General features: G+C 37.6%; 1 protein-coding gene across 1 annotated transcript in view; it reads left to right on the top strand.

Moving 5' to 3' along the window:
* Window positions 1-13243, top strand: part of GBE1 (1,4-alpha-glucan branching enzyme 1) — a 279857-nt gene extending 266614 nt beyond the window's left edge. Inside the window, exons 15-16 of the mRNA XM_021689411.2 lie at window positions 3453-3570; window positions 12299-13243. Of these exons, the coding sequence (XP_021545086.1) occupies window positions 3453-3570; window positions 12299-12355 (175 nt within the window). The 3' untranslated portion in view covers window positions 12356-13243. The remainder of the gene's footprint in view (window positions 1-3452; window positions 3571-12298) is intronic.
* The last annotated feature ends 356 nt before the right edge of the window (window positions 13244-13599 follow it).

The raw sequence follows: 13599 nt of genomic DNA, 5'->3' as shown, positions 1-13599 counted from the left end.
CAATCTGCAACATTCTCATACTCCATTACCAGAATAAATCTTAGTCTAGCCCAGCCTTCAAAACTCTCTGTAGACAGTCCCACCTTTCCTCCTTGGCTCTCCCTCTCACTGCATATTTCTTTCTGCTTTATTTATAGACATGCAGGTGCATGTGTTCTCTCTCCTTACAGCTGTAAGTCATATGTAAACTAAGACCATATCTTAGCCTTTTTTTTTATCTTACACAGTGCCTTATACATTTTGTGTACTTGGTGAGTGGGGGAGTAAAGATAACTTATTCTACTTTCCTCTAATACAAAAATATAAGATATGAAATTTGACTTTTCTTGGTGAATCAGAATTGTCCTGAATGTTTCAAAGATGTAGTGAGAACCTTTTATGAAAAGACGTTCTGTTAAGTGTTGGGAGGTAGCTATAAATGAAGGAGGGCCTTTTGAGGTATCCTGCTAAATTTATTCTATCTGCTACAGAATTGGAAACCATATTTAAAAAAATAATTTAAAATAACTGTAAATTCTCTCAGAGTTGTATTTTCAGAGATGTTCTTTAGTGAAAGATGGGGGTTTGCAGGGATTTTGGTGCTGTTTGGGTGCCCTGTTGTGTGTGCGTATGCACACGAGAAAGAGGAGTAAAGGAATGCCTGAGTGAGAGATAAGAAATCAGTCAATCGATCAATCAATCCAGGTGCTCAAATAACTGCTTTAAAATTGTTTGTTCTAAGCAGTGTCCCTAAAAGATGGGTTTCTAATACTCAAATAATATGTGGTAGTAATTCACAATTATAAGGCTCTTCCACAATTATTACTTTTAATCTAGTGTTTTAAATTATTGTAATTTCTGGAGCTCAAGGGTTGCTTTTCTAAAGGAAGTTATTGTATTCCCTGAGTAATATAGACACAGGGCTGGGTAATTCCAAAAGTGGCCACAGCAGAATTTTTTCTTTAAATTATAAATTAGAGAAACAGTTCCAAACTGATGTTTTAAAACTTTCATTATGGCTTTTGTAAGCTTTTGCTTTATGGCTACAAATTACATATATTAAGTGAGTAGATTCCAACCATTTTAAGTGTGATGATCCCTTTCAATGTCAAAAAGAAATGGATTCTTTTATAACAATTGTTCTTTCAGTATCCTTGATTGAAAAAATATATAAGCAAAACCTTACTCTAAATCTTGTGACTTTTTAAATGAATCTGCATTTTATTAATAAAAAAAGATGCAGGGCGCCTGGGTGGCTCAGTTGGTTGGGCGACTGCCTTCGGCTCAGGTCATGATCCTGGAGTCCCTGGATCGAGTCCCGCATCGGGCTCCCTGCTCAGCGGGGAGTCTGCTTCTCCCTCTGACCCTCCCCCCTCTCATGTACTCTCTCTCTCTCATTCTCTCTGTCTCAAATAAATAAATAAAATCTTTAAAAAAAAAAAAAAGATGCACATTATTTAAAATACAGTACCCAAATGTGTATAATAACATAATTTAGGCTTCAGACAATGCCTGATGCAAATATAGATTCCCAGTCCCTTATAATAACATAATTACTCATTTGGTGAGATCCTTTTAATAACAGCTACCAGTGAATGTCAACCCACAGGTTGGGAACCCCTGCTTTTGATGAGATACTTGCTTTCTTCAGACACTACTACCAATTATCTATGATCTTAACTACTAATTTAATAATTTATACTCTATTTCAAAAGTTTTTAAAGTATTCTAGGACATCAGTCTCTAAATTGTACTCATTTTTGTTCTTGTTTTTGCTTTTGAAGATTTTTTTTGAAGATTTTATTTATTTATTTATTTATTTGACAGAGCAAGAGAGCACAAGCGGGGGGCAGGGGGGAGAGGCAGAGGGAGAGGGAGAAGCAGACTTCCTGCTGAGCAGGGAGCCCAACATGGGGCTTGATCCCAGGACCTTGGGATCATGACCTGAGCCGAAGGCAGACGCTTAACCATCTGAGCCACCCAGGCGCCCCATTTTTTTTTTAAAGATGCTTTTTGAAGATTTGTACAAGTGTTTAATGAACTAGGATGAAGAACAAAAGCTAAACTTTAATTTTAATAGTTCCTTTCATTCCACAAGGCTTCATTTATTTACAGTGTCTCCAGTTATTTATTTTCACTACCTGTGTTTTGCCATTAAATGATTTCGAATGCTCAAGTCATTTTCAGCTATATTGAGTGACTTTAGAATTTGCCTGTGCCCAGTAGTCATCTTTTGTATCTCAATCAATCTTTCTCTCTCTCTCTGTCTCTTGTTAAACACTAACATTCTGATTATCAGTTTGAATTTGAGTCAGAGCAGGCTGACCTAGATTGACTGAAATGGAGCCACCCCTCCCAGCAAAAGTTCCTTTAGCGAGTTTGTCTGAATCTCTTACCCAGACAGGGGTTCCCTAGGCATGAAAATGATGTTCATTGTTTGTCACCATGTGTACTTTTAATGTGATACTTTTTAATGGAAATATACAAACACTTCTGAATTAAAGCTTTATATACCAGAGAAAGAAAACACAAAGCACTTAAATCTCTTTGTATCCCTCCTTGGGCTAGAAGAAAGTTAAGATTTCTGTATGTACTGATGTACATTTACTTAAGGAATTTTGTATTAAGTATCATGTCTAGACATTTAGAGCATAATAAATTTGAACATAATAGCCATAGCTTTTATTTTGTTGTAAATACAGTAATAAAACGTATCTAATAACTCACCTGGAAAAACAGATGTTAAATGGTATGAGACCACGTGAATGCAACGTGAATCTCCCTGTAACATGGATGGATAGTATGTTTTCATGATCTTGTGTGTTAATAGCAGGAGGAGACCTGCTTAGTTCTGCACTCTTCAGACCACACATGGACACTTGGTTCACTTCTGAGTTTCTCACTGTGATAACCAGGATCTAGAAAACTGGAATGAAGTTGGAGATGGGGAAGGAGTAAAAAGCCATATCAAATGAGAAATTCTTAAAGGTCCTGGGATTACATTTAGTATGTATTTAGTAATAGATGTAGAGGACACATGGAGGTAGCATAACTATTATTAAATATTTGAAAGGTTACTGAATTTTGAATTTATTCTTTATGGCTTTTCCAGGTTGAAAAGTCCCAAGAAGTCAAATTTCCATTCACAATAGAGGTGACTTTCTAATGAATGGGATGGGTTGTAATAAGAGAAAAGTAGATTCTCTGTTCATAGGGACAGTCAGTCCCAGCTTGGATGATCATGTGATAAGCTGTGATAGGATGGCAAGGCTCCCATGGGTGTGTGAACCAGAGAGTCTCTAACACCCCTTTCAAACATGAGTATCTCTGAAATATTAGAAAAGAAATGGGTACATAACACTAAACATGGTTTAACAGTGTTCAGAATACTCACTTTCAAATTGCTATCTCAGAACATATTTTATAATGTCTCATTTCACTCCTGAACCATTGTGATTCCTTAAAAGCTGTACATTCAAAATTGTGCTAGATACAGATGTAGCAGAATATGGAGGACATCAGAGATTGGACCACAATACCGATTTTTTTTCTGAAGATTTTAAACATAATGAGCGTCCCTATTCTCTTTTGGTAAGTAAGGTCTTTAAGATCTTTTCATTGCATTTTCATTTAACCCTTTATTTTTAAAGTGATGTTTTTGTCCAAAGAAACAACTCTTCAACAAGTAAGTGGCATGTAAAAACAAAACAAAACAAAACAGGGTGGGGTTGATAGAGAATAAGTGAGCTAAAACATTCAGAGGCGGTGTGTGTGGTGCTGGACTGAATTTGCTTTTGGAAAACTGATAGTAAGGGGTATTTGGTGGACAATTGGGGAAGTTTGGATATTAATAGGAATAAAAACTATTTCTCAAAAAATAAGGGGAAGGCATTTTTTTCTATTTCTTATGCAACAACTTACTTCCCTTCTGTTCTTGCTTTCTGTATATTTTACATCCAGTAGATTTCTACATTATTGACTATCTAATGAAGTTTAATTTAAAACACCTTAAGAAGGTCTATAAAAATCTATCTTTTCTCTTTCCTGCAGCCAATTAAAGACTGAATTCATTCTTACAAAATTTTCTGATTTCCTCATATCACTGAGGAAAACATTAAACCATATAACTAATTTTTAATTTGTGTTAACACATGTGAAAAATATTGCTTTAAACTACAAGTCTTCTTTTAAAAATGTAGGATTTAGAAACCCTCCAGATTTGGAGGTCAAAAGGGAGAATCTGTAAGAGACCCCTGGTTCCCTCATTTTTCTACTATATTCCCACCTCTTAAAGTGGTGCAAGTACATCACTTTGTAAATCACCATGTTATATACAGAATCAGCTTGCCAAAGACAGTGGCATAAAATAAATGAGAAGAGTAGAGATGAGCAAGATTGAGTTGTGGATTATAGGGTCTGAGGAAAGTGCAATGGCCACAGGAGACGTGAGTGTTACTCTAACAGTCTGTGTGTGCATATGGGTGGTGATGATGGTCACACTTACGTAGCTTTAGACACACATATAGATACATATGCATTTTTGAGAGGGAGGGCTTCATGGTGCAATCAGATTTTTTCCACAAAGAATAATTGTTGTAGTTTGTCAGAACATTCAGTTTTGCCATGTAAAGATGGATAAAAATCGTTTCTGAAATGTATTTTTCTAAGATTTTATTGATTGATTGAGAGACAGAACACAAGTGGGGGGAGGGACGGGAGGGGGATGGGGAGAGATCATCTCAAACTAACTCCACACTGAGCGGGGAGCCCGAAGCAGGGCTCAGTCTCACAACCCTGAGATCATGACCTGAGCTGAAATCAAGAGTCAGACGCCTAACCGACTGAGCCACCCAGGCGCCGCTCTGAATTGAATTTTAGAAATTATCTTAGGGGACCCCTGGATGGCTCAGTTGGGTAGGCGTCTGACTCTTGATTTTGGCTCAGGTCATGGTCTCAGGGTCCTGAGATTGAGCCCTGTGTCCAGCTCCATGCTCAGCACAGAGTATGCTTAAGATTCCCTTCTCCCGCTCTCTCTCTGTCCCTCCCCGTGATTGTGTGCACTCTCTTGCTAAATAAATAAATAAAATCTTTTTAAAAATTATCTTAAAGTTCTGCAATAACCAGAAGAGCTAGAGACCCCTGAGGGACTAAGGAAGAGCATTCAGCTTGCAAAGAGGACCCACAGAGAAGCAGCAGCTTGCTGTGAGAAAGCTGGGCTTGAACCAGTCAAACCAGACTGAGAGGAATCTGGAAGAGTCAGGCTAAATGTGTGTGTATAAAACGTCCTAAAGCTTCATGTGTCCAGTGAGGGTTCTGTTAGGTAGAGAGGCATGGTAGAACATTGAAAAGACCACAGACTGTTGTGGCAGCGAACTTGGGATGGAGCCCCCTGTCTGCCATTGACTAGCTCTGAGAACTTGAATTCTCACCCTTTCTGCACTGCATTTTCCCTCATCTGCGTAATGAGGATTAGTATAGTATCCTCCCCACAGCAAGAGATTCTTGAGGCATATAAACTCATTAACATAAGTTTTTTGGAAACTGCAAAATGCTATTTCCCATGTACTTTAAAGGTATTACTGTTATGGCTATTCAGTTCTTTTTTAGGTATTTTAAGCACATCCAGATACTAGGTGCTTTGAGGACACATAGTTAAGAAGACCTCCTCCCAATTTGGGGGAAATTATAATCTTAGGCAAGGGCTCAAAATCTTTGAGGATGGGCAGAAAATATCTTGCCATCCTTTCAATTTTTTTAAGAGTAAAAATATTCTATCATAATTAGAACAAGCCAACTCACAGCGGCAGCAACAGTCAGGAGATTATTTTGCAAGTACTAATTGAATTTATCTTGCAAATAAGGAATGCACCGTTCTAAATTAGCAGGTGGGGTGGAGAGTAGCACATAAGCATTGATAACAGGTAGAGGAATACAGCGCTGCAAGCACATGAGAAATAGAACATAGCTTAACACCACTGCCTGTATTAGAATTCTGATCCAACTTGGTCAGAAAGGTAATGATTAGCTCTGTCTTCCCAACAGCAGCATCTCGTTTCAGTAACTTCAGGTGCTTCAGGAAACACTCATTTGAATGTCTTTAGGCTCCAGGTGAAATAATCACTGGTTTTAATATAGGAATAAGGGAGCCCAAATAGACCGGAAAATCCAATAAAACATGTTCCTTCTTGCCAGAGTTATCCTTTGAAGAGCCAGAGGGGGGAGAAAATCACACTAAAAAACAAACCTATTCAAAGAATGCCTCATTATAATGGGATTCTTTATTAAACGAGGTCATATGTGCTGGGATCCGATCAGGTTTCTTGAACATGACTGTAGGCACTCTAGATCTCATTCCGCCACCAGCGAGAGATCACTTTTGCTTCCCACATGCCTGGAATAAAGGGGAGAAAAGAAGGCGTCTTTCCTTCTCCGTGAAATGTCCGCCCATCGTAACAAGTACACGGTATTTACTAAAGCTTAATTTGCAAGCTCAATAATCCAAAGGATGTGCTGAGTGTCAAATCTGTTTTCAAAGATAGTAACAAATAGAGTTTGAAGGCATCTTAAAATATGAAAGAATCTTAAAATAGCCATACAAGCTGCAGCATCAGCAGGTACCATTCCCGTGTCTTCCTTACCATGTACTCCACCAGTTAAAACTGGGAAGCCGGACGAGAAACGGGTGTGTGCTACTGTTGAAACACGTTTGCTAAGGTCAGAGTAGCCCACGAATGCCAAGAAGCGACGGGGCAGAATTTCTCCATTCTACTTTACTGGCAATTATTGGAAACTCCATCTTAGCACACTCACTTCTCTATATTTTGGTTTCTGAGAGAGGAACTTCTATGAACTTATATGTTACTTACGTGTCGGGTCGGCACACTGGAAGCAGGCAGGCTTCCTTTCCCTTCTTTGGTTCATAAATTCAAATTCCCTGGCACAAATGGAAGAACAGATTATTGAGCCTAAAATGAGAATTAGTTTCCTTTACAGTAACTCAAGTAGTCTCAAGGGTGAAATATGGATAAGGCAGTAATTTTAGCATTTATTACTTTGCCAGTTAGGCTCCTTATCATTAAGAAGTAGATCTCTTTAGCCCCACATTGGGCTCCCTGCTTGGCCTGCTTCTCCCTCTCCCACTCCCCCTGCTTGTGTTCCCTCTCTCGCTGTGTTTCTCTCTGTCAAATAAATAAATAATCTTAAAAAAAGGGGGGGGGAGTCAATCTGTTCATTCTTATTCTAAATTTGGGAATTCAAAAGCAGACTTTTGGTTTAAATAGGGAATCCGGCATAGATGTATTGTCTTTATTGTCCCTCAGTTGTAAGTATTAGAAATACAATTTAGCGATTGGGAAATTTCTTTTTCTCTATCCCAAACCATGAACATGTTTAGGTTTTTCAGATAAGAAAAAAATCAAACACGATTCTTAAAGCTTATTCTTTTTCAATATTTCTAAATTAGATAATATAGATTTCTATTTAGAAATATTTATTAGCATCACTTTTCTCTTAGCCTAACACAAAATAATGAATTAGAATAAGATTTATTTTTTTCTCAGAAAATATTTTATGAACTAAAGCATGTATGTGAAAATTGAAATTATTTTATATATCAAACTTATTTTTCAAAATAATTTGTAATTCTTTTATGACGAATGTGTGTATGTAGACTATTAAAGGTCTAATGCCCTTTTCATCAAATGATGTTATCACCCTTCAAGTATGTGCTATTGCTAAATTTAGCAATTTCTAAGAAAATTTAAAAATTAAAGTATTTTTCACCTAAAAGTCACTTTAAAATTTTCTGTTTTCAAATTTTTGACACCCTGTTTTCAAAAATTGTATAATTAATTTTTGCAACTCAGTTATGATCCTAGATTAACATAATACTTTGCCTGGATGTCATAATATAGTAGATTATTGTGTGATCCGTTTTGGTATTTTTGTTGTTGTGGGGTTTTTTGTTTTTGTTTTGTTTTTAGCCATGTTAGTGTTCAGCATAATGATTAAGTCATTAAGGTAGTCAAAATAACTGGGTAGATTAGCATGCATTTTGCCTCTCTTAATAAGTGAATTGGATTATACTGTGGCATTCTGATTCCTTCTGAAGTGTTGACTATAAATATAGCTAGAAGAAATGAAATTCATGGCCATACATCACATTGTCTCATATGTTCTTAATGTGATCCTAGCCACAAAATCTTTAGGCCTTAATGGCTAACACATGGGCGTGGTATGTATGTTGACCAGCATACATTATCTGTGATGTGCATCCTAAACAGTTTTTCTATACATGTACTTAAATATAAATTGTTTATACTTAAATATGCTTAAACATTTTCATGTTTAAACCTACTTAAATTATGTTCATATTTCTTTTCACTTGCTGCATGAATCAAAACTATTTTTAGAATTAAAATTATAAAATGAGTCTTACAGAGCCAATACTTAGCACTAAATTATAAAGCCCCCAAACTGTTCATGTCTGTTAATTGTCTCATCATAAGGATTAGTTCTGATCATCTTAAATCCTTTAGTATAATTGGTAGGCATTTCCTAACCACTAAGAAAATTGATTTACATACTCAGAACCCTAATAAAGAAGAAAACTCAAAATTCCATAAATAGCCATAGTTAAGAAGAATCACTTGCTGGGGGAAATTCTTTCATGTTGCCTATGCTGCAGAGGGCTCTAGAGCAACGTAAACACATTCCAGTAATTAACACTGCAGTGAAAAATACAGTTACACAATATTCCCATTAATGACACTATACAATTACCAACCGAAGGTTTTTTGAGCAAAGAGTATTAAGAGGTCTCTAAGTGTGACTGGGATTGGCATCATAAAGCTCCTTACATAAAATGACCAGCATCATTTAGTAAGAGTTCTTGGAGCATTTTTTTAACCATTAAATGCCCAAATAGGAAACTCAATGCATATATTGCAAACCTTGAACTTCTTATGTCATGCCTTTTGTTTTACTCTTACATTTGGGGTGGCTAAAATACCAAAAGATCACAGAAAGGAAGACTGTTTCTAAATTATAGGCTTACAGTTTTCATTTGTATTTTATTAATGAAATTAGTTATGAGGTTATGAATCAAACAGAGTAGATGCCAAAACTCTGTAGGATTCAAATAGGAGATTGATGTGACCTGTCCTAATCGATCACTGTGCCACACTGAGCAGAGACCTGTACTTATTTGTTCAGGTCTGACTTGTTTGTTTCACTGCATCTGTCTGCAGAGCCTTGAATTTATCAGAATCCTTTTATATGCATATAAGACCATACCTAAAATCAGAGAAATGTTTTTAATGTAAAGGGAACTGAAATTCTTTTGTCTAGTCTTTGGTGCTACTTGAAAAATTTAGATTGGTCTTCAGTTTTAAAAAACATGGGGCACCTGGGTGGCTCAGTCGTTAAGCATCTGCCTTCAGCTCGGGTCATGGTGCCAGGGTCCTGGGATCGAGCCCCGCCATCGGTCTCCCTGCTCTGCAGGAAGACTGCTTCTCCCTCTCCCACTCCCCCTGCTTGTGTTCCCTCTCTCGCTGTGTCTCTCTCTGTCAAATAAATAAATAAAATCTTTTTTAAAAAATGCTTAGAACAGTTCAGAATTGTTCTATTATAACCTGCTGTCCCACTGATTAGTTATACCTAGTTTCTATGATTCCCCAAACTACACACATAGAATAGAGTAAGTACCTGGCAAACTCCTTTGAAAGGGCAGAACACTGTCTCTCGACTCCTGCCTATTTTGATAAGAGTTGGAGAGAAAATTGGTTGAAACTGTAAATTATAGGAAAAATAGAGGGAAACATAATATTTATCTTTTGGAAGTACTGGAAGCAATCAAACTGTGAGACATTGAGCTACCCAGTGACTGTTAGCATGTTTGAAATTTTTCTCAGATGATGATGATCATTTTCTAAAATCACTATTGGGACACCTGGGTGGCTCAGTCGGTTAAGCATCTGCCTTCAGCTCAGGTCATGATCCTAGGGTCCTGGGATCGAGTCCCGCATCGGGCTCCCCGCTCCAAGGGGAGCCTGCTTCTCCCTCTGCCTCTGCCTCTCTCTCTCTCTATCTCTCATGAATAAATAAATAAAATCTTTAAAAAAAAATAAAAAAAATAAAATCACTATTAATTGAAGATTAGAAAAACTCTAGTTACTACATTCATAATATAAATTTCTTTTTAAAAGGCCATCATTTTACAACCACTTTAATCTTTATTGTTCAAAACTAACCAACCATATTAGTTTATCTGATTTTTTTTTTAGAGTTGTGAGAGTTCTTTATCACAAAAACCTTAAGGGAAAACATTGTGTTCATTTGCAGAGTTGAGATGTATTGGACATACAGTAGTCTCATTCAGTGAAAATTAGCTGTTCTGTTCCTTTATTTTATTTTTTTTTTCCTTAAGCCCTGCCTGCTTTGCATCTTTCATTCTGGTTCTACACTATAAAAGCTTTTTTTTCTTTTTTTAACCCGTCAGTCAGACTTTCACTTAAAGATAAAATGACTGAAATAATAAAATATCCGCAGTGTCAGAAATGGAGAGATACTGTCACAATGACGACAGCAGTCTAATATTATTTTTACTGTTTGTTAACGGTAAATATGTTAGGGGCGCCTGGGTGGCTCGGTCGGTTAAGCGGCTGCCTTCGGCACAGGTCACGGTCCCAGGGTCCTGGGATTGAGCCCCACATCGGGCTCCCTGCTCCACGGGGAGCCTGCTTCTCCCTCTCCCACTCCCCCTGCTTGTGTTCCCTCTCTCGCTGTCTCTCTCTGTCAAAATAAATAAATAAAATCTTTAAAAAAAAAAAACAGTAAATATGTTATATGTAAAATAGCACATAGATAAACATCAAGCAGTTCAGATCACTTCTCAATTTTATAAAAAGTATTTCAGATATAAGTGTATTAAAGAATATCTTACAATATATGCATGTATTGGGCCCACTTTTATTTATTCTTTTATTCATTGTTCATTATTTTATTTAGTCATCATTGGCACCTACTTTGTCCACTGGCACCTACGAAGAGTTAGAAATATGAAGACATAGAGCTTCTGCCCTTTTAAAGTTCATAGTCGGGTGGGGAGGACAGATCATAAACTTGAAAAAAATCGCAAATTGTGTTAGATGTTCAGAAAGAAATAAAAATGCCCTTTAACCAGAGAACTTGGATTCAACTCTTATCTCAGCCACTTACTAAGTGTGTGAGGTTGGGAAAATTATTTAGCTGCCTCGTGCCTCCATTCCCTCAACTGAAAAATGGAGGTGAAAGCAGTAGGGCCTCACAGGGTTGTCCTGAGGATCGAACGAACTAGTACTTAAAAGACAGACGGACAGAGGGCTCATACTGAGCACTTAGTAATTTGTACCTGCGATTCCCATTGTTTGGTGCCTCACCGTACAGAAGGGAAATCTGGGACCTAGAGAGGCAAAGCAACACAGCCAAGGTTGCCCAGATTTAAAAAAAAAAAAGACGAAGAGGAAGAGGAAGAAGAAGAAGGAGGAGGAGGAGGAAACAAACAAAAATGGAGCTGTCATAGAAAAAGTGGAGAAGCTATCCTATCTAGCGTTGTCAAGGGACACCCCTCTGTGGAGCTGCAACTTTTTAAAATGCAAGAGATAAGGAACTAGCAAGGTAGAGTATTCTGAGCCCAGACCCAGAGGAGGGAAGAAAGGCCCCCCTATAGGCGGAACCTGGTGTGAGGGGAGAAGAGACTCGTGCCACACTGAGCTGAGATGGGAGATGGAGTCTCTCGCAGGGAGGAGCGGAGTCAGGAGGCTGCAGGGCGTGGAGAGGATGCGTATTGTATTTTAAATGCAGGAGCAAGCTTTTTGACTGGGAGGGACCTAAATACCCTTAGGATCCCTTATATCACCTTTCAAGTTTAGTTCTTAAAATGACAGAAGACAAAACAGGATGACAAATAAGAGTCTTGGTGTAGAGCGGTGTTCTGTATATTACTGTTATTCACCTGAATAGAATAACATTGTAACCTTAGGGCAGCCTTCCTGTACCGCCGGATGGTGCCTCATCAGCAGCCAGTGTCCTTTACAGCCCTCGTGGCTGCGGATCGCTGGGTTTTGTAAAGTGTATGGCGCCCTCTAGTGGTGTTTGCTTCAAAGGAGTCTCACGTAGGTGCCAAGACTGCTGAACCATAGAAATGTCTCCTGGGAGCCTGCGGAAGCGTAAAGATAACCGTAACTTGAAGGAAATGTGAGAGGGCATCATGTCCTTTTGACATAAGGTCATCGTGTTCAGTATTTCTTTCAATTGCACTGACATGATTGTGTTGACTTAGGTGTACATTCCAAGCCGAGTGGGCCTCATCCTTGAGAACGTGGATATGACCAACTGAAGAGACGGAGTTTCAGCTTCACCAGAAGACGTGTGCTTTGTTTTCCTGTTCTCATTGTCACAGAGCTTGTAATGTGTGAGCTTGCAAAATACAGCTGTCTAGACGAAACAGCAGAGTCTGAAATTTAATATTGGTGTGTGCAAATGAGTGTCAGACTTTAAGTAGAGGGGGGTATATTTTTGAAATTTCAAGGATCCTAGGCTCTCTTTTCCAGGCATCTGAGCAGCTAGGATTCTCAAATGAAGTATTCTATGTAATGCCTTTAAACAACTATACTCTCTAGGCCAATATTTGATCCTTAAAGTTCAAATTTGAATCGTGTGTCCTGTATGATTATTTCTGTTGAATGTATACAGTATTTTTTTAAGATGACTATTTGGTGACTTTATTTGTGCTAAGTATATCTTGGTTTAAAATACAAAGCACCAAGTTTGTTACTATGTTTTTTTTTTTTAATTGTGTTTAGAAATACGGTAATAAGTATGTAGTAAGAATATAAAATTAAGAATTGAGTCAAAGATAATATGGAGCCATTACCTATAAACTCGTCCATGCTTCATTTTGCCTAAGTTTTATCCTGTGATCTCTGCTTCACTTTGTATCTTGGTGGATGCTGATATCTCTGTCTTTCTGAAGACCTGAATTGGTAATTGTAACATTTCAGAAAACTTCTTTTACTGTCGATCAATAAAAAAAAAATTGCAAAATTGCCTTTGCTAATGTTTACTTTGGTGGACTACCATGGGGATTGATTTAGAATGAATGTTAAAATGCTTATCTTACCTCTGATACCCTCCCCACATATATGCACACGTGCACAACGGGCCAGCCATGGGGATTAATAATAGTTTTTCTGTAGGTACTATTTTGTAATGTAAGATTATACTAACCAACTCAGATAGCCAAGCTACTCTGCAGCTGTAAACCTGAACACTTTCAGACGTTGAATTAACTATCTCAACTCAGTGGGATACTCAGTCATGAAGTTGCCAGTCAAAGCATTAAATAGTAGGCCACAGGTCTAAAATCACTGATACATAATTCATTCATAACTGAGAAATTACGATGCATTTATAAGACAAAGTATCTGTCACGTTTTTTAAAGATCCTATTTTCCCCTTTACATTAATACATTAATAGTGACGGCCTCTTTTTTTGTTTTTAGCCTGATTGTTCATGACTAAGGAGCTGTACTTGGAAGTCTTTCTATTAAAAACTTATTCAGTGCTGGAAAGGGTTAGCAA

The sequence above is a fragment of the Neomonachus schauinslandi genome, chromosome 1, assembly GCF_002201575.2.
Source record: "Neomonachus schauinslandi chromosome 1, ASM220157v2, whole genome shotgun sequence".
Taxonomy (NCBI): domain Eukaryota; kingdom Metazoa; phylum Chordata; class Mammalia; order Carnivora; family Phocidae; genus Neomonachus; species Neomonachus schauinslandi.
Note: the sequence above shows the minus strand (reverse complement) of the source record. Positions and strands in the feature narration are given on the sequence as shown.